Source organism: Syngnathus acus, chromosome 2 (assembly GCF_901709675.1).
Source record: "Syngnathus acus chromosome 2, fSynAcu1.2, whole genome shotgun sequence".
Classification (NCBI taxonomy): Eukaryota; Metazoa; Chordata; class Actinopteri; order Syngnathiformes; family Syngnathidae; genus Syngnathus; species Syngnathus acus.
The window spans coordinates 24,737,081-24,756,774 of record NC_051088.1 but is presented as its reverse complement, the minus strand read 5'-3'; the positions used below and the strand labels follow the sequence as shown (position 1 = coordinate 24,756,774).

Below are 19,694 nucleotides of genomic sequence, written 5' to 3'. Positions count from 1 at the left end.
GCCCAAAAAACATTCACACTCACGTTCTCACTAATAGAACATTTCTGTGAAGTTGGAGTGAAAATAAATGGTGGAGACAATGAAGTAGTCTATGTTTATAAGAGCTTATCACTCTGCTCACCATGCGCCCTTCCGGCACTTTTAATAACCTCTTGTTTATATTCTGCTTTGTACCACTCTGCTGTCTGCGGCCAGGTCGGCATTGCAAATGCGAATCTGTTCTCAATTGCTTCACCTCGACAACTAGAGTCCAACTAAAAAGAAATAAAAAGACATACATGTATGTAAGTTTTTGCTATGTTGGATCAAGGCGACGTACCCACTGAACACAAGCCTCGATTCCAATTAAGAGATCATGAAGCAGAAGCACATGTGCCTAATATGCATGGTAATTCAAATCTGAATCAAATTTAAATGATTCCAATCAAAAGCTATATCCTTCTTGCCACTATCATTCTAATCATCCCCAGACTGGATTTTTCCCCTCACACATTTGAGAGAGCAGGAAAAAGAGAGAGGGGAGGGGGTTCATTGGAGACGTCAGCAAACATGCATTCATACTTTCTCCCCATTTTCCGCTCTCTCTCTCACGCGCTGCGCTGCGCCCTCTCGCTCTCCTTGTGTCTCTTCCTTCCTCCCTGTTTGCCAGCTGCCCTCCCTCGTCATCTTCTAGCCACCATGAGCACCAGATAACCGCCTGCAGGCTTTCCACACACATCATGGGTTGCTGCCTCTGTAAAAGTCACAAAGGTCAGTCTCGAGATGTGCGTTTGTGAATGTGTGTCACAAAGGTCAATGTCGAGATGTGTGTGCGTGTGTGTGTATGTGTGTGTTTATGACCGCAAGTCTGAAAGTTACTCTGATCTTTTGGTGCTTGCGAGAGTGAGTGACATGTCAAGGGCATGAAGCGTCAGACCCTAAAAATACCCCAAACAAATAAAAATACAATCATGACCTAATTCCATCCAACAAATGATGAGTCAGAAGCACAAATTCATCTACAAAAAAACTTATCTTCATCAGCTAGCTATGACCGCATGAGTCCGGGAGCAGCCATGCCTTATTTGGATCAGAACTAAATCCTGATAGGACTAAGCCATTGAAAATGCCTCTCGTCATTTGTATTCTATGAGGTGATGTTTCCATGCAAATGCTCACTCAGCGCCTTGGAAAACTTCAAAATGAATGAGTTGCTGAAGTGAGTTGACATTCTTAGCAAAGATGAGATCAAAGTCTTATCATGTGCAATATTTTCTGTCTGAATCTGTAATGCACTCTGGAAATATTCAGAGCAGGAGGATGGCAAATCAGGGGTGTGTGCTTGTGTGTGTGTGTGCTTGTGTGTGTGTGTGTGTGTGTGTGTGTGTGTGTGTGTGTGAGTGAGTGAGTTTGTCCCCGCTCTGGTGACTTAAGTAAATGGAAGGGTATCACTCGCCTCCTGTTGCTGTAGTGTTTCCATAGCAACAGCCAATTGTCTTGACGCCACCTCTCAGGGGGAAACCCCAAGTGTGTGTCCACTGACCTTTTCAAGGATGTTAATTGTCATTTCCTCTTGTCATTCAATGAGACTTGCTTACAAAATGATCTTGGTAAAAGGATTCAGTCGAAGGGATGTTTGGGAAATCACTTCGCTTGACCTTTGGCTGGAAAAATAAAGAAAGTAATAGTTAGGAATGGCCTGAGCGCTGTCTAGAAACACACATGAGCACTCAGACAGTAGACGTGTAATTAGCGTGTGCTTTATCCACAGAGCTCTATCCCCTGACAGTGCTACACGAGGGTCATCCTCCAATCTCCGCCAAGGTGAGTCAACTCGCAGCCCAGAGGTCAGTCTTTTTATTATGTATCAGAAAACTAATAGTGTATGTTGTCTTGAAGCCAGAAATTTCTGCTAAATTTACTTCTGTTTAGAAAAATTTCTACTAGAACAGCTGAACTTTACTTGACGTTAATCTGTGGCACTCCTTAACATGGATTTGAATGATTGAACTCCGCTACATCCCCAAATATAAGCGGGTGTGCACACTTATGCAAGCACATAATATCAGTTGTTTATTTTTTATTTCCCCACCTGAAAAGATTTGTTTTCTTTTCATAACAATCATTTTAGTCTCTGTTTTTATAGCACGGAAACCTGGCATTTGAATAGGGGTGTGTAGACTTTTAATCCACTCTCGTTATCCTTCTAAATGTAGGTTTGAGGGTTGCAAACAATAAGTCTTCATTTCATAACAAGTGTGAGGTAAGCGTGATTCTCAACAGATTGTGAGTCTCAACAGATTCAATCTGCTCTTGCGTCACACTTGAGAAAATGCCAAAGATAATTCCAGTCTTCAAAAAAGTTGTCCAGATACTTTTGCCCTTTTCGTCATTCTCTGCCAATTGAGGCGGAGAAAGAAAAAACAGGTAGCGACTCCCCATCGATTTTATTCTCAGCATGTTGTAAACAGGTTAAAGTGAATGAAAATGGGGCCAGAGAAAAGAATTGCCGTCTCCTTGTCCGTATTGACCATAGCTACTTTGCTGCGAACATTTCATGCGTTTGACATCACCCCCTTTGATTGCATTTTTTTTCACCATCGCCATCAATCTGTCCTGTTATTATTTTGAATACAAGAGGAGCATTGTAATGTGCTCGACTTTCAGATGAAATACCAAACAAAACACATCATGACTGATTATTATCAATTGCTGATAATAACATTTATTATTATCATGACTGATGACCAACAATGAGAAAAAGTGACAACGTTCAAAGATAAACCAAAAGGTGCTTTTTAACGCCGATGCCTATTACATTTATAAAAACAAAAACAGTTTCAGCTAGCTAGCGAAATAGCTAATTCTATCTGAAAGTGATCCCACATTTCCAATGATCATGATGTTATTTTGTTTTCATTGACAAACCCTATGCATGCTATTTGTTTTTTTTTCCTCAAATGCTGTAATGAAAATATGATGTTGGCGTGCAGGATGAGCAGGCTCCATCAAATGGCCGAGCAGCAGAGAAAAGCAACCATTACAACATTGGCGAGCTTGCCACGTCCTCTTTGTTAGGTGAGATTGCGTGCGCATTTGTCAACACACAAAAACAAGATGAGCTTCACCATGAATGTGGGAAACATTGGAAGGTTCGGAATGTTATTTGGCTCTTCTGTGCTGTATTTTCATAGAAAAGTGGACAATTAAACATTCAAGTATGATGCCTATTAGTCTCAGCTCAGCTGCATTCCTCTTTTCATCATGTACTTTTTAATCACAGAAAAAATTGGTTTCAAACTGAGTTAAAGCCATTTAAAAGCAAAATAGAGATTTTTTTTTTTTTTACAAATAATTTACTGTGTATGTACAGAACTAGAACAGGATTTTTGATGACATGACTTACTGTGATTAATTAAAGTATGTACAGAACTAAAACAGGATTTTTGATGACATGATTTAAAAAAAAAAAATTCTAAAGACCATAAAGTGTCCCTCCAGAGATTCCACATTGAAGTTTTAATGAGGAAAGGGAGTAATATTGTGAAGTTTGGTCAATATCTGGAGTTCTCATTTTTGTTTTTACCAAAATAATCCCACTTGTGCCCATTTAACGCACAACGTCCATGTTGTTAACTGACTGATGACATCATAAGATTGACAGGACCGTCCATTTCATCCGCAAATTTCTGTTGAGTGACAGGCCAATTGCTTGCCTTTAGATGGATTTTTTTTTTTTTTTTGAAACCACGATGGGAGCCCACGTTATACAGATGTGCAAGGAATAAATATGAAATAAATAAATCTGAGTCCATGTTCAACGTGGAATCTCGACTGGCATCTATTTATTTAGTATGTGGAATGGTTGATTATGCGCTGCAGTCTAACCGAGTGACAGAAAGAGCGCATCATCAGTGACAGATTGACAGACATTCCGTCAATATTGACGTTGCAGAATTGCCAGAACGACTCAAACTTGTTGGAATCAGGTCTTGTCTACCGGTCGGGTGGATGCCGAGTGCATCTTAATGTCAAATGTGGAAGCAGGCAGTGGAGGAGGCTTGCTTGCTTGCAGCCTGCCTGGCTGCCAGTGGCCTTTTCCCCCCCCTCATATGTCGGCTTATTAAGGTCACTAGTGATTAAAACAAAAATGGAAAGAGAGTTGTTTCAATGATCAAAATAGCCATCTGATTGCAAAGTGTTTTGCATAAGGAAATATTTCAAATGTTGTGTTCATGAAAATAGTATTTTTCTGTCTTCAATTTCGTCTTGATCTCATCTGGACTTGGAATTGGACTCGGACCTCGGGGACCCGGACCTAACTTGGTTTCGGACCTTTTTTGTTGTGACTCAAACTTGCCTTGGACCCGATAAAGGTGGACTTGACTATAACCTCGGTTTGCGTGGGGGTCAGCGTACTGCAGAAATAGGACCAATGAATATTTCCGAACAGCCAAACAGAGAAAATGACGACAGCCATGCCATTCATTTTGCTAATCCAACAAAGCCGCTGGGACTGTCACTGCAAGATTTCATTATAAATTTCAACTTCTATTAATTTGTGAAAGATCAATATTTTTCCTTTTTTAATAGAGTTGTTCTTCATTTTAGGACTTTATCTCACCTGAATGACTTTCCACATTATCCCCATCCTGCCTCTGCTTGCACATCTTTATTTCATTCCCTTTATCAAGATGTATCCCTCCCCATTTAGGTCTGGTGGCCACCATAAAGGAGCACATCACCAAGCCCACGGCTATGGCTCAAGGGCGAGTGGCTCACCTGATTGAGTGGAAAGGCTGGGGAGGAGGCGGCGGCGCCGAGGCCCGGGCGGGCGGCGGCGGTTGGAGCAGAGGCTGGGCGCAAGGAGGCGGAAGTCGGGGCCCTGAGGAAGATGAACAATTTTACTCTCAAATGACGGATGAGATCAAGGAAGCTCGCTTTGCTGCCGGTGAGTCAGACAGAAGAAGGAATTCAGTAGAAGAGGGGGGAAAAAAACACGTGAATGTTTTTGTTCTCAGACGAGCACAATCAATACAGTTCTCGGGAACAATGACTCACATGGGGGAAAGAAAGAAAAAAAAAAACATGTTTGTGTGCAGGAGTAGCGGAGCAGTTTGCCTTGGCTGAGGCCGCTATGAGTTTTTGGTCCTCGAACGACTGCTTTGAGCAACCTTCGACTAGCTTGCAAGGTTGGTTGTCATGTCTGTTGGCGTTTCTTCTTCTCTGCATTGATGATCGAATTCCACTCCAGAGGTTCCCTTTTTAAAATCTCCGCAATTATTGCATTCTATAGAGGCAGCAATGAGCACACAAAAGATTTTTACCACGCGTCGTCGGAAAATCCATTTAGGCATCGATGTGAGAAGAAACTGCCCGTTCATACTCACCATCTCGGTTCTTGCGCATGGATGTTGATTTGCTGTCATGATGGAACGGCGACAAAGGAATAATCCAAAATGGTGAAAAGTTTTGAATTCAGACGTGACGTGGTGGAAGCGTAACGGACTCGCTGGAGTCTGAGCACGAGATCAGCAAGCGCAAAATAGGTTTTTCTTTTTTGAACATATCAAGTTCATTTTCGACATGTTCATTAGGGGCATCAAGGAGCCACCTGTTGTCTCACTTCCTGTTGGATGACGCGAGCATGGCCACGCCCCAGTACCTGCACAGCATCCACACCGAGACGCATGGCGACAGCCAGCTCGGCGGCCCGGTCGCCCCAGAAGCGCCCACCGTGGCCTCCGTTAAACGGCAGGACCGAAATTCGACCAGCGAAGATAAATGCAGCGGAGTCACGGCTGAGGCTGCTGCTGTGCGACACATAGACAGCAGCTCATTGTCTGAGGATGATGTGTTTTATAATTAAACACCTTCACATTCTAATCACAGCGGTGCCCCTGTGAGCAGGAATTGGAGACACAAGTGCTCGATGGTGCCATTGAACTCAATTGAACAGTTTAGCAAGTCGTCAATATCAATCTAACTATCAAACTAAACGTAAGAGAATGACCGATTGGTGGTGACCTGAGACCGGGCAACTGTGATGTCATTTTTAGTTGCTAGCAAATGGCTGAATTGTGCCGCTTAACTCGTAAACACCATATTCATCAGAATGCCATAGAATTTAGTGAAAAGAAAATTGAAAAGGGAATGAATTGAATTTGTATCTCAAGGCACCCCAGTACAAAAGTTGAACACCAGCAGTCACTGAAAATAACTTCATAAGAATTTCCATCATGTTCAACATTTGTGAATGTATAGTTGCTTTGCGACACTGGACTTTTGTATTCATTGTACATTAGAACTATTTTATTGTCTGTTGAAATTACAGCCAATGGAAAGTGCAGTATTGTGTAAATATCTTGGTATAAAACCAACCGTATGATTTGCTGCCCCTTTCTTGTTTATGATCCATTTGTTGCTTCACGAGAACTGCTACAGGATGAGGAATTGTGAAAATGTCATATTTATTCAAATATATTGACAATGGAGATAGTCGGGCACGGTGCAAGAATTGAAACAGCTCGTCCACAAACTCACACTGGCTAATTTAAAGTCAACCAATTAGTGCTCAGGCTCTTTATTCAAATGGTTCTCATTCGATGCAAATTAACTGCAAATGAATGAAAAGGTCAAACGTGGCTGTATCTCCTCTGGGCGCCTTAGATTTCTTTGGCCAAATCTTCTAAAATTCTTTTCATCTGGAGGACAAAACACATGTGTCTTCTTTAAAACGGCAAGAGGACAATGATCCTGAGTTACCTCTGACCATGTGACCCGCCCGAACAGCCTTCCTCTGTCGGTGACAAACACAGTCTGATCCCCAGCAAGGCTCAGGATGCTGAAAACCTGAAAGAAACAACACACTTCAGTCAATATCAGGCACAATGGTATGGACAGCCCAATAATTGCTGCGCCCCAAACTCACCTCCTGAATGGTGCTTTGAGGACACAACACAGCAGAAGAAGGTCGAATGTTGCATACCTTCTCTAAATGTCGATCAACTCTCTGAACAAAGAAAACAAGACTTTGTGGCGTTTGCGTGTCCAGAAAAGTCCATGAAGGAAGAAAGAATGGCACTCCTCTGTAAGCGGCTTATTTCTAGATTCAAGATGAGTTGGAAATGATATTAAACTGGATTCATAGGTTGAGGTGTATTTGGGTTTAATTGTACTTTCTTCATCTGTTGCAGTTTCTTTATTATTCGCCAACTCTGCTTGGGGGGATTTACGGTAATACAATACCGTTCAGTCACCCATTATTAAGCAGCTTCTCTGTTTGTATCTTTTGGGAGAATCTTTCATCAAGCACGTGCCCTTTGTGAGCGCCTGTGCTTTGAAATTGAATGACCTATCCAAGCTTTTCGCTTCAATACTGCTCTCGTGCGTGTGTGTGTGTGTGTTCTTTAACCTGAGAATTCCCGCATCGCCGCAGGAACATCAGCAGCTGCGATCGCATGACAAAGCCCAGCAACGTTGGTGTCTCTTCATTGCAGAGAAGAGCACATCACAAAGACTTTCATTTTTTAATCATTAATTACCATCAGCCCACCATGCGAGTCCACCACAGGGATTTGAGTCTCGCTGCTGCTGTTGACAACCTGGCGGACCTCCTCCGGGCCAGCCGCTTTCTGCAGCTGCACTGGTTTTGACGCTCCCAAAAGGTGTCCCACCTGAGTGGAGAGAAGCCTGTCAAAGAAGAGACGCGTTATCCTCAAAGCAACTTCCAGTCAGTGGCAAATGCTCTTATCACAAATTTGTCACCACAATTCTGCGGGGATTTAGGCTGCTACAGAGGGATACATTTGATTTGCTTCCCTGTCAACGGCGTTAAGGTTTGGATTCTTCTGTAGATATCATGCTTGGCATTAAAATGATAAGTTCTTGCGGTTTTTTTTTAAGGGAAATATACTTTAAATCATGCCACACGTGAAGAAAACTGATATCATCGTCCATCCGTCTAATATTCCCGACAGCATTTGGTGACCTCCTGAAAAAACGATTTTCAAGAGTGTTCACATCTCCTTGCTCAGGGACCAATAAGCTTGTCATAAAAGTCTTGGATATTAATATTAATATGGCAGGACCTTTTTTCAAATGTGGTCTACCAATTGCAACATGAACGTTGCAAAATGTTGTCATACCCGGGATGTGCCATGACGAGTGAGGGCAGGTGTGGCAGCTTCTTGCTGATGGAAACAGCGTCATAGAAAGATGGCCGGCCGCCCGCACGAGCCACGCCGTTGGCCAGCACAGTGGCGAGGAGGGAGGGAACAACATGGCTGAGTTGACCAGTTAATTCCAAGGCCAAGAGAGCCGGTGATAAGGTGTGCGTCACAGCCCCGGAGAAGGCTGCTGCACCTAATTATGCACAGTGGCGTCTTGAGACAAATGTGGTATTCCACTTCAACACAATACGAAGTGGCTTTTTACCAACAAGTGCGTATCCCCCAGGATTGATAGAAGACAATTTCTGTGTATGTGAGGAAATGTAAATGATTCCTTCTGCAAGCAAACGGCCCAGAGCTGCCCCTGGAAAAACACAAAAGAAAGAAAAGAAAAATCTGTATAAACTAACAAACCTTCTCCACAAATCTCAGCACTTTTTTTTATTTTTTTTATGTGACAATTCCTAATCCAACAACTAGTATTCCATATACAGAATATGCCTACACATCCCAGTTCAAATGCATTTAGTCATGTTTTTCCACTATTCATGTGTCCCAAAAAGAAAAGAAAAACTGCTGATGTAAATTAAATTTGTGCAACGGAAAATGACTATACTTTAATTTGTACATCTACGTTAGCACAAGTGCAGTCATTTTCAATGTTCTATGTTTATACACGCTACATTTGAAAAACACATTTTATGAATTGCTCTTAACTTCCTACAAAGGAGGTGGATGTCGACTTAGCAATAGCAGGCAGTGGCGGTGCTAAAGGGTGGGCTGCAGGGCAATTGCACCTTTCTGAAATATGCCCCCCCCCCCAGGCGCCAGACAAGATAATTGACTTTTGGGCATTCTCTAATTTTTCCAGAAATGTTTCTCCACACTTCCCCCCTTCACCAAGGAACATATACTGAATGTTAATCAGCATTAAAAAATTTAAAAAAGGAGGCTGTACTTGGCCACCCCAAGCTCCACATCCAAGAAAAAAACAAATCTTAGCTCCGCAGTGTTCTCAGGTGATAAGCACTGGTCCAAAAATGCCATGAAAATTCAAATAATATTTTTTTTCATTTGAATATAATCGAAAATGTGCCGTTGGCTAGGTCAATCAGGGCTATCTTTGAGTGGCCACTCGAAATCCAAATATTTTCACACAATTGCAGAATTATAGTCATCTTGTTTGTCTATTTCAATGACACATCCAAAGCAATTGTTACTTCCTCACTCACCATAAATGAAGACTGGCATGAAGTACCCGGCCGGGAGAGGCAGAGTGCAGGCAAGCGCTAACATCCACAGCTGAGAATCAACAACATAAATATGACTCACCGCAGGCCTCGCTAATCCAATTCACCGTTTGCCGCATCAATTTAGGTACAAAGGCTTATTATGGACAGACTGAAGAGAGGGGAAATATGTGAGTGAAAGGACACAAATCAAATCAGGAAGTGGAGGAAGAAAAATGTGGTCTTTCGAGAGAATAACATAATAAGAAAAATTGTGTTAAGATGAAGACTGTTGAGTTCTTGTCAACTTACCCTTCGGTAAAAGGTTTGCAAACACGGAAATTTCACGAATGGGCTGAATACATTATTTTGCCTTGAATGAAACGTTTGTTTTACCCAGTAACAACATGACCAAGACCACTGTGATTGGTTTCTCGTTAATCTCATGAACAACACATTTGGGAAGGAAACAGAAAAGCCAGTCACGATAAAACTTCTCAGATCTTTAAGCAGCTCATTGTCCTATGAAAATGTCAGCCGCTCATATTAGCACTCATTTTGTCTCTGCTAAATTCAGTCCTTTATTTGTACCTTCATGAGCAGAAAGACGGTCAGGGACAGGAAGACAGGATGCTCAGAGCAGCCCCAATGCGTCTCCAGCTGCCACGAGGCGTTGTGAGATTGAGACGTCCATGCTGCCTTTTCAAGCAGGGAGCTAAGGAGCTGCTTCATGCTGGACTGAATTCAACACAAAAGAATAAAGCAGTGCAGAGTCAAACAAGTGCTTTGTTGCAGCTGTAGCCGTTGTAAAATACGCGGTGGAAATAAAGTTTTATTGTATTAACAAATTGCGATCTAGTGGAAGAGCATTTCAATATTTAATTTGTCACAATACGTCACAATCTATGCTGTGCTTAAGCTCACTTAAACTCTAAAGCCCTAAATTCAAAATTTTTTTTTTTGGGATGAAGACCCACCTCGGAAGCCATGTGTTGACCCACGAAGAGCGGGAAGGTGAGCGATGCCAAAAAGAAGGCGACGACAGCAGAGTACACTGCTTTCCTGCACACAAAACCATCATTCATTTCATTTTCATTTGATTTATCTCGGCTTGAGTACATTGAGCCACCTTGCGTATGAACGAGTAACTCGCCCTTAGAAATAAAGCAGCCTTGCCTTCCTATTATTCTATTCATCATCAAGTAAAGGCTCCACCATTGTGTGCGTGTGTGTGTGCTCACTCTGTTTTCAGCATATTGATGAGGCCGGCGTTTGTGGTAATGAGCTGCAGCATGAGGCGATGCAAGGAAAGGTACAAGCAGCTCACAGCTCCACACAGCAGCCTGTTTGTGGCACGGATACACACACACAGACACACACACGCGCACAAAGTCATTAGCAGCCACAATGAGGCTAATTGGAACAATAACAGCTCAGAGTTTCCACATGACCTAATGTGAATATGAATCAGTCGGACGTCTTCGCAGGGATTGGAAGTCAATTGGATGTGAAGAGTCAGAGCTCACCCCAGCAGAGCAAAAAGCAGAATCTCCGACGGGAGGAAGGGGAAAGCCGTCGGGAAATTGGTTTGAAACAACACCTGAAGAGTCTCTGGAGGACACAACAAATCAAATCTTGCCTCATTGATGTTACTTTTATTTCTTCCATATCAGCCATTGATATACCGGTGAACTATTCAATCCAAAATAATGATTAGGCTCGTGAAAACAATTCTAAGGTGTGTATCTGTTTGCACACAGATAACGATTTGAAAACCGGCAGGCTGGTTTGACATGCTGAGTTAAAATATCCGACATCAGGCAGGATTTCCATGTCACTCCATCGTCTCTATAAATAGCTTTCCGGAAGCCTTTGGAACCTCGACGTATTGATTTGTGCCCTCCAAGCTGGAAGAGCATTCAAAAGGATCTGTTGCCGATGTTCCAGCGATAAGACTCAGTGGGAGTCTTATTGTTCCTCGCTGTGAAAAGCGCCTTGAGAAAATCTCTTGGAAGAAAAAAGATCAACAGATTGCTTGGACCAAATGGCCAACACCAAAGGTAAAACTAATGACTCCAAATTTTAGATGGATCTGTCATTATTCATTGGATTAAAAAAGAACATTTGATTGATTTGTGGGTCAATCATGTTTTACCTTCATCTCCACTCAACACTGATAACAAGCGGAAGGTTAAAGCACCGCAAACCACTGAGAAGAAAGACGGGAAGTAGTTGCGCATGGCAAAGTGAGAGGACATCACCTCCATGCTGAAGAGCACACCTACGGGAATAGAAAAGGAGAAAACAAACAATGTCATGAACTGTTCTGTTTGTAAATTCTTTGGTTATGAAATGTGTTAAATAAAGCTGCCTGGCTTTGCTTTACACGATAACAATCAAAAAACGGAAAAGACAAAAATTGAATCACAACTTAGAAATAATTGAGGTTTTTTTTCATACCACTTATAGGTGCTCCAAAGCAGCTAGCGACACCGACTGCGGCGGCGACAACTAGCATGTCTCCGTCTGCTTTCTTCTAGAGAACAGAAAACACACACACTGATTTATTTAAAATTCCATTTACCATAATTATGTGAGCGGCATGCTAACCGTCAGCAAGTCAACGGTGTTGAGCTAGGACATTCCTAAGTCTGTGTTATCAACTTGTGTAAATACATAACGAGTAATTCTTTGTTTAAAGTTTCAACTGAGAGCTACGTTAAACAAATTGAAGCCTTTTTGTTGGACTGTTCAATTTTGTTGTTAAGTGAATTGAGTTCACCCTCTTAAGTAGTATCACTCATATCCCCAAGTACAATTATATTTATATTCAAACAATAAAACATGTCCATTCACCTTCTTTGTGGTTTGCAGCAGCGAGCAAAGCTTGCTCAGGTAGCTCGCCATCATGGTGCAAAGATGCACAAATGGACCCTGATATTAGGAAAGAAAAAACCTTGACTACATCACCAAAATGATTTTGCAGCCACATGTGGAGGAGAGGAGGTAAGAAGCCTCTCACCACTTTTCCTAGGAAGATTGTGCTCCCTGCTGCCAGTGTACAAATGAGCCCCAGGAACTTGGCCATCATGTTGGTGAGCGATAAGTAATGTGGTAGTTGGATGCCGGTCAGCATGGTCCTCACTTCTGGTATTCCAGAACCTGATGGAACACCAATAAAGTCTCAAAGTAGGGCTAACTAAGATCCACCCATCCACTAGGGGGCAGACTTGCATCGTACGCTTGCTGTGTGTTATCTATATTTCTCTGGGATATTCTCTCAGCATTTACTGAAGGGATCCATAAAGAGGATTTTGAGGAGTTTAATATAGTATTAAATTTATAACTGTGACTGCATATTTATATTGGGAAAAGAATGAGTGGTTTGCACTGTCATTCTTTGTCTAAATAAAAATAAGCCATTTAAAAAGAAAATGGAGTAATTTGTTAAACTATCATTAGTTTTTTTGTAATAAACAACAAACTCCATTGCTTAATTGTTAAGAATGATCATGAAAACCTTTTATAGAACTGATTATAATTATATAAACAGATCATTTTTCATTATGCAAGTTTAATTAATGGACAATTTTATTGATTAACTTTATTCACATGCGTGTGAGTTGTTTACATAAATATGTCTCCGGTCAATTTTTACGCTATTTTATGTCTGTACGGCGATCTTGAGTGCCTTGAAAGGGGCCTTATAAATAAAATGATTTTATCATTTGATGATATAGCATCCTTGTGTACATCACAATCAATTGCATGGTCATTGGAATTCACCTGTGCAGTGGCAGACAAACCTGTGGAGAAGGGGCAGATGTTGTGGCAGAGTGAAGCTGAGATGGCACATAGGCATGCTGGGTAGAGAGTCCAGCAAAAGAACTGCAGCAGATTGTTGCCCTCCAGCTGGCTGTAAAGCCACTGGTGAGCTACAAGTACACACGACATCATATACTGCATCCGTTTGAAATTGATGACCTCCAAAAATTATTTTGTCGGATTTAAAAAAATGTTGTTTTTTTTTAAAACTTGAATTGACGGTTTTCATGCTTGTATCCTCCTAGTTCTAAAATTGTACACTGAACCTTTTTTGCAACGCATACGATAACATCATAATGTGTGTTTTTTGTACCTGTGAGGAGCTTGCTGACACTCAGGTCCATAAGAAAGCTGAGAACGGCGCTTAAAATTCCAAGAGCAGCATAGATGTACCATTCCATCGCACACATTCTTTCCAGACAACATGTTAGCTTCAAAAGACAACCTGTGCAATTAAAATCAATAACATGCATTAATTAAAATCTGTAAAAATCATCTTTAAAGCATTGTGGATTTGCTATTTGTTTCCTTTTCTGTCTCTCACCACACTAAGTGCGCGGCGGTTAACCTTCAAGTCGACCGCAGTCTGGTTATTTGCATTTAGAAAAAGACATGCTGTGTGTATTTTGCACATGCCCGAAACCACAGCATGTTTTTTTGCCATCCATCCATTTTCTTCATCTCATCTGAACAGAAACCTAAATGAAGAAAATGGATGGATGCTAGATCCTGTAGTGAAAGAAGAAGCTTGACCTCAATTATCTTAATACTGTAAATGTCAACTGCACTAAGGTGATGTATTGATGGCATCTGCGCCGATCAGAGTGGAATGTCAAACCTTTGACAAACCCACGGAAGCGTCTGTGGGGTTTCCCTGGATGAACGCGGAGCAGCGTTCTATTCTCCTTTTCATTTCTTCTCTCCTGCATGCGGCTGTCGCTTGCACTCTCACGAGTCTCATCCGGGAATCTCATGCTGCCTTGAAATGTTTGGGTTCATTTTTGTAACTAAAATGGATGTCGCCGCTTGGTTAATCAAGCTAAAACCCAAACTGGGAGGACTTACCTGAAAGACGCTGTGGATATGTGTGCAGGTACGACTGTGGACATTAAGACAATTGAGGCAGTCGCACTTGAGAGAGCTGCAAAGATTGCTAGCGGCCATTCATATGACCTGACCAGACAATCATTTACTAAAACAAAAAAATCACCCACAATCAAAGTCACACTTTTAAATGTAAATTTGGAAGAAAAGGACAAAAATCTTTTATATTGTCTACAAAAACACTGCACTAAAATTCAATTGTGTAGAACTGTAAATGGTAAAAGTATGTTGATTATGAAATGCCCTTCATTTGACCTTACATGTTGATTGCAGACCTCTGTCTCAAAGTCAGGCTCCCTTTAAAGGGAGAGTGTAAACAATGTCTTTCATGACTCCCATGACACACACACACACACACACACACACACACACACACACACACACACACACACACACACACACACACACACACACACACACACACACACACACACACACACACACACACACACACACACACACAAGCAGACTTTGACTTTGACACACACACACACACATACCTTGAGGAAAGAATGTGGTAGTGTTTGATTTTGCACATTTCCACCTCCCCTTCACACTTCCAATTAGCACTTGTGCTATTTTAGAGATTTGAGATCTGCAAGCATCAGTTGCACACACACACGCACGCACAGGTAGAAACTTACAAAACTTGTTTCCATGGAAACACTCCATCAAAGGGGAAATCTGAGTTGATTTTTGATTAACAATAATTAAACCCAGTGGCAGGAGTTGCATTTGGCACTTGGTCCTTAGCTTGCTCTGACCAACCAGTCGGAGGATAGGAAAACAATTCTGGCCCCCAGCAACTAATAGAAAATCTGACTGATTAGACGAACAATGTAATTATTAATATGATTTGAGTTGGATGACCCAGGATGACTGATTTGGAAGGCCCTGGGCAGATTACATTGACATGGTAAAAGGCAGAGGCTTAACTTTGAAATCTAACCGGAAGCATTTGAAAGCATCCAAAATCTAGCTGAAGCATATGAATGCATCATACATATGAAGTGTCAATTCCCACTCGCTGCCACCATCAATGCACAGGTCGCTAAGACACTGTGGCCGTGTGACATCACTGGCTCAGTGCAGGGCCGTAGCTAGTCAAGCATGTCCAGCCACCCCCGATACTTTTGTTCAATTTTGAATAAAGGCTGTAATTCAGGCTACTTTTGTCCTGTTTTGAAACTAGTTACAATCATCTTGTATTGCTTCTCATCCACTAAAAGTTTTTTTTGTAACATGAGAAGATCTTCCACCTACGGTGATGGGCTGTTTGTCTGTAGCCTTATGTAATGCACAGCAGCTGAAAGAGACACATGGTCTGTTGGGAATGTACACAAACAAACAAACGCATGACGCAGATTTAATGTCACTGCTGAGACAGGCTGGCTTAGTTATTTTTCTTTTTTTTTTCAATGAACGCATCCCGTCGAGCCACTTTCCCTTTTAGCAGCTGTGATAGATCCATTTGAGCTTGCTTTCCATCAGATGATTGGAGTTATTTCCGTCGTTGCCTTTTCATATCTTGTCTTCCTGCTGATTTGCTTATCTGTCTTGACAAGTGGACCATATAGAGTCATTGGTCACAACTTTAGGTGAAATGACATTAACTATGAAAGATGGACCCCAAAAAAGATGAGTATTATGTTGTATGGAAGAGGGAGAAAGCCAGAGAATACAGAGAGTGGGAAAGAGAGAAGAGAAAAAGAGAAACAATGAAAGAAAAATAGAAAAAAGAAAACAGAAAGAAAAGAGTGAGGGAAAGAAAGACAAAATTGCCTTTTTTTTTTATGCTGACTTGACTGTTGACAGTAATGAAAAAGACTAGCCATTTTCTAACCATCCTGTCAGTCACCAAATGAATACATTGCTGTATGAATGGTAGTTTCCATCTGCTTTGCACAGCCCACAATGATTTCCGCATTGAACATTCCCAGCATGTGAACATGCTCAAGCTTGCAAACACCTCCTCACGACATACACCGAAGCCATGAATTAAATGGGAATGTTTGAGATGCCATCGTGCAGACGTCACGTGCTGTAGATAACGCTAACAGCACGACACCACCAAGTCTCCCGGAGAGCTTTGTTTTCCAGCGCATTCTTTCCGTCTTTGTTTGGCTTGCAACTTCACCTCAGAGATACGATTTTTTTCCATCCTGCTCACAGCTTTGTTTGTCCGTCATGTATGTGTCAATCATTGTTTAAAAAAAATAAAAAACGTTTGGCGAACTTATGAGCAGTCGGGTGATGCACACACAATCTATTTCAGGCTTGACAAGGCAGGAATGGCAACTGTTACAGCTCGATGAGCTTTTCCAAGCACAGAGCCTTCCCGTCTGTCGCTCGCTCGGTGATAAAAATAGAGCATTATCACACACGTGCACACCTCCAGCCCCCACAAGGGCACTTGATGCTTATATGGGACATAAGAGGGGGGAGTGGCTCTTCAAAAAAGTGCCAATATAAGCCTTGCATGCTCCAAAACAAAATTGCAATTGATGATGAGGAGATAAAGAACAAAGAAATAAAGTCTTGTGATATTTACTAGCTGGAAACTGTGGAAAAAGGAAAGCGCTACCTCAGCCATCCATGAGTGCGAGCAACTCTTCTGCCTACCGATCGGAGCGGAGTTTTCATCAGACGTCGTCCTCCTCCTCCAGTAAGCCGTACGTGGAGAAGAGTCACGGGATGTTTTCGGAGGACTTTGGCCCCTTCATGAGGCCTGGGGGAGACAAATTTTCCAGTAAGTGAAAGGCAATGTCAGATGGAGACAATAGGCCAGATGAACAGAGCAATGTGTAACAAGTTTGATTCCTTCCATGGCCACGTTTGCTACATTATCCATCCACTTGGAGTTTTTAAAGGTTCTAGATCTTGGACATTGGGGACTGTGTCTCTGGTTTAGCAAATTGAGGTCCCACTTTTGAAGAAGCTTTGTTCAAAAATTCCTCTATGGTTATATTAAGTTTCCTTCAAGTTACTTAGGGCCCAGAATAGACTTGCAGCTCCTTTGCATCGGAAGGAGCGAGATGAGGTAGCGAAGGCATCTGGTTAGGATTCTTCACAGACGCCTCCTTGGTCAGGTTTTCCAGGCACAAACCATGACGCACTTGAGAGACGTTGGCCGTTTCTCAATAGCAGAAACTTCATCAGTCGCCCATCAAAAGTACGGATAAACAAAGAATACCAGGATGTTGTCCTTGGCAGCGAGCTTAAAAGCAATGGTTGGTTTTGTTCCTGGTGGTGTTTTTCGGTGACATGTGAATTCCATAGATCAATTTGGGGGATTTGTCACACAAATTAACTAGTTGGTGCTGACGATAACAATATATGGTAGACACGCAATCAAATGGGAACAAATCTGCAACTTCCATAACTGGATTGGTTCTGACTCCAACCTCATCAGCATGTGGAAATGCACTTCACAGATGAGAGAGAAAAAAAAAAAGAAAAAAAAGTCCACTGGCGCTGATTCTATTTTTCCCCACTCTCAAGGTGTTACCAATCACAGACGGTGAAATATATTTCTGTAGCCTTTGCGGGTTTCGGCTTGGTTTCACACTTTGATTTTTGTCTCGATCCTAAACTTGAAAAATCTCTCCAAATGTTTGGATATACCAAAAATAAATATCTTCCATAAAACCACTAATATGTGCACGTATGACCTTGACATGAACTCCACAGGACGACGTGGAACCATGATTGGTATCCTGTAGATAGAAAGAGCACATGAGTGGGCAGGGTGCACTACAATAGACACACTAACTGGAGAATGCTGGACTGCCTGCCATCAGCGTGACTTCAGACTATCTGAATAAGAGGCATAACCAAGCGGTTGCTCGGTTACTGGGGTGCACACAAATACACGTGCGTGGTATAGCTATGGAGTGAGGTCACAATGGCGCATGCACCAAGACATGCAGACAGCTGACACTGTCCACACTTCTATCATTGTTGACATGCGCCTGCTTGACTCATCTAGGCGTCATAACATTTACTTGGATCCACTGATGAAATGTCAGTAGGAAAGAGAAACTAGTTTCTGATGATATAAAAAGTGAACCATTTTAAATATATACAGTCATTATATTTTCACAAGATTAAAATCTGGTTGTCTTTTAAACATTATTCTAGTCAGAAGGGGCAAAAGTAGTTACACTATGACGTTAAGAACAAAAATAGACTGATTACAAACAGAAGTACAGATTCAATTGCTTTATGTAAGGACAGAAATCATACAGACTCTGAAACTACTCTTTGCAAAAAGAAAAGAATTATCTTAGAAGTGCATTTACAGTGTTCCCTCGCCTTCCGCGGTGATGCGTTGAAAATCGAGAAAACAAGCACTCCTCCTGTCTCGCCTGTGTCTAAATAGCCGAAATAGATGATGATGATGATGATGATGGCCAGCAGGTATGACCAGAGGCCAAAAACTTTACTCAAGTAAGAGTAATTCAAAAAGTAGGGCTCGAGTAAAAGTAAAAACAGTCCTCCAAATAAATACTTGAATTCCAGTAAATGAGTATTGGGTGAAAAAAAAAACTACTCTGGTGAGTCATTATTCTAACTATTATTTTAATATTATTGGATCAGAGCAATAAATAAAAGTAAAAAAATGTGTGAAAATTCAACTATCCAAAGACGATTCATAATCGATTATTTTGCCGATTCATCAATCAATAAAAAATCAATAAAAAATATTTCCATCCCTATATTTAAAGAGGAAATGAATTTAAGTTGACAACGTGGAAAATGCACAAACATTAATCAATTAACATTTAATTAGTTTGGTCTGTATTATGTCGTGACAAAGATTTAAAAAATAGAAAAATGATCCTTTTCTTGTAGGCGGGAGCGGCAAAATCAAAGCGCTCGGAGATTCCTACCAGTTCACAGTAGACGTTCGAGACTTCTCCCCTGAAGATGTCATCGTCACCACATCCAACAACCAAATTGAAGTCCGTGCGGAAAAAGTAAGCAATGCTTTCTTGCACTTTCATCAGAAATACCAAAGTTTACCATCTTACTTTTCACACAGTCCAATTGCTGTTTCACAAAAACAATAGCTATTGAATATTAATCACTTTATCTATTGATCCTTTCCCAGTTGGCCCAGGATGGTTCCGTGATGAACACCTTCACCCACAAGTGTCAGCTACCTGAGGACGTGGACCCCACCTCTGTGACATCATCACTCGGCCCCGAGGGGACGCTAACGGTCCGGGCGCGGCGACAACCGGCCAAACATGAGCACGCACAGACCTTCCGCACCGAAATCAAGATTTAGACAAGGATTCACGTTCCAAAATGGCTTCTTTTCATGTATTATAGTAGCAGTTGTGTGAATAAAATGCTCACGCTTTTGTGTTTTTGTCCTTTA

The 19,694-nt window shown here is 41.6% G+C and overlaps 3 protein-coding genes across 5 annotated transcripts; 2 read left to right on the top strand and 1 right to left on the bottom strand.

The window, feature by feature from the left end:
* The first annotated feature begins 579 nt into the window (after window positions 1–579).
* Window positions 580–6,067, top strand: fam131c (family with sequence similarity 131 member C). The gene is made up of 6 exons (XM_037245624.1): window positions 580–750; window positions 1,751–1,803; window positions 2,973–3,057; window positions 4,694–4,930; window positions 5,082–5,171; window positions 5,577–6,067. Exons 1-6 carry the CDS (start codon window positions 720–722, stop codon window positions 5,846–5,848), a joined length of 768 nt encoding a protein of 255 aa, XP_037101519.1. The 5' UTR covers window positions 580–719; the 3' UTR covers window positions 5,849–6,067.
* A 461-nt stretch (window positions 6,068–6,528) lies between these two features.
* On the bottom strand, window positions 6,529–14,679 carry clcnk (chloride channel K). Of its 3 annotated transcripts, none has more exons than XM_037245623.1 (20): window positions 14,270–14,679; window positions 14,043–14,183; window positions 13,518–13,649; window positions 13,186–13,314; window positions 12,402–12,541; window positions 12,236–12,313; window positions 11,840–11,915; window positions 11,535–11,660; window positions 10,906–10,990; window positions 10,621–10,722; window positions 10,357–10,441; window positions 9,971–10,117; window positions 9,383–9,452; window positions 8,416–8,514; window positions 8,127–8,343; window positions 7,535–7,671; window positions 7,394–7,467; window positions 6,911–6,991; window positions 6,745–6,831; window positions 6,529–6,683 (listed from the first exon to the last, which is right to left on the bottom strand). In XM_037245623.1, exons 2-20 carry the CDS (start codon window positions 14,176–14,178, stop codon window positions 6,645–6,647), a joined length of 2,040 nt encoding a protein of 679 aa, XP_037101518.1. In that variant the 5' UTR covers window positions 14,179–14,183; window positions 14,270–14,679; the 3' UTR covers window positions 6,529–6,644. The 3 variants fall into 3 exon arrangements, with proteins under 3 accessions (XP_037101518.1, XP_037101516.1, XP_037101517.1); XM_037245621.1 differs by having other exon boundaries at window positions 14,043–14,179; XM_037245622.1 differs by having other exon boundaries at window positions 11,840–11,912; window positions 14,043–14,179.
* A 2,109-nt stretch (window positions 14,680–16,788) lies between these two features.
* Window positions 16,789–19,694, top strand: hspb7 (heat shock protein family, member 7 (cardiovascular)). Its single transcript, XM_037245625.1, has 3 exons — window positions 16,789–17,057; window positions 19,163–19,287; window positions 19,422–19,694. Exons 1-3 carry the CDS (start codon window positions 16,904–16,906, stop codon window positions 19,599–19,601), a joined length of 459 nt encoding a protein of 152 aa, XP_037101520.1. The 5' UTR covers window positions 16,789–16,903; the 3' UTR covers window positions 19,602–19,694.

What these genes read in the sequence shown, in the direction of transcription:
- fam131c (XM_037245624.1), top strand. Translation starts at nt 720, where the DNA reads ATGGGTTGCTGCCTCTGTAAAAGTCACAAAG. An exon ending in CCTCTGTAAAAGTCACAAAG is followed by an intron (nt 751 to 1,750) that starts GTCAGTCTCGAG and finishes CTTTATCCACAG; the next exon opens with AGCTCTATCCCCTGACAGTG. An exon ending in TGCCACGTCCTCTTTGTTAG is followed by an intron (nt 3,058 to 4,693) that starts GTGAGATTGCGT and finishes CTCCCCATTTAG; the next exon opens with GTCTGGTGGCCACCATAAAG.
- clcnk (XM_037245621.1), bottom strand. Translation starts at nt 14,313, where the DNA reads ATGTCCACAGTCGTACCTGCACACATATCCACAGCGTCTTTCAG. An exon ending in CCGTCTTTCTGCTCATGAAG is followed by an intron (nt 9,453 to 9,970) that starts GTACAAATAAAG and finishes GTTGATTCTCAG; the next exon opens with CTGTGGATGTTAGCGCTTGC. An exon ending in CTCGTCATGGCACATCCCGG is followed by an intron (nt 7,672 to 8,126) that starts GTATGACAACAT and finishes CTTCTTTGACAG; the next exon opens with GCTTCTCTCCACTCAGGTGG.
- hspb7 (XM_037245625.1), top strand. Translation starts at nt 16,904, where the DNA reads ATGAGTGCGAGCAACTCTTCTGCCTACCGATCGGAGCGGAGTTTTCAT. An exon ending in TGGGGGAGACAAATTTTCCA is followed by an intron (nt 17,058 to 19,162) that starts GTAAGTGAAAGG and finishes CTTTTCTTGTAG; the next exon opens with GCGGGAGCGGCAAAATCAAA. An exon ending in TTGAAGTCCGTGCGGAAAAA is followed by an intron (nt 19,288 to 19,421) that starts GTAAGCAATGCT and finishes ATCCTTTCCCAG; the next exon opens with TTGGCCCAGGATGGTTCCGT.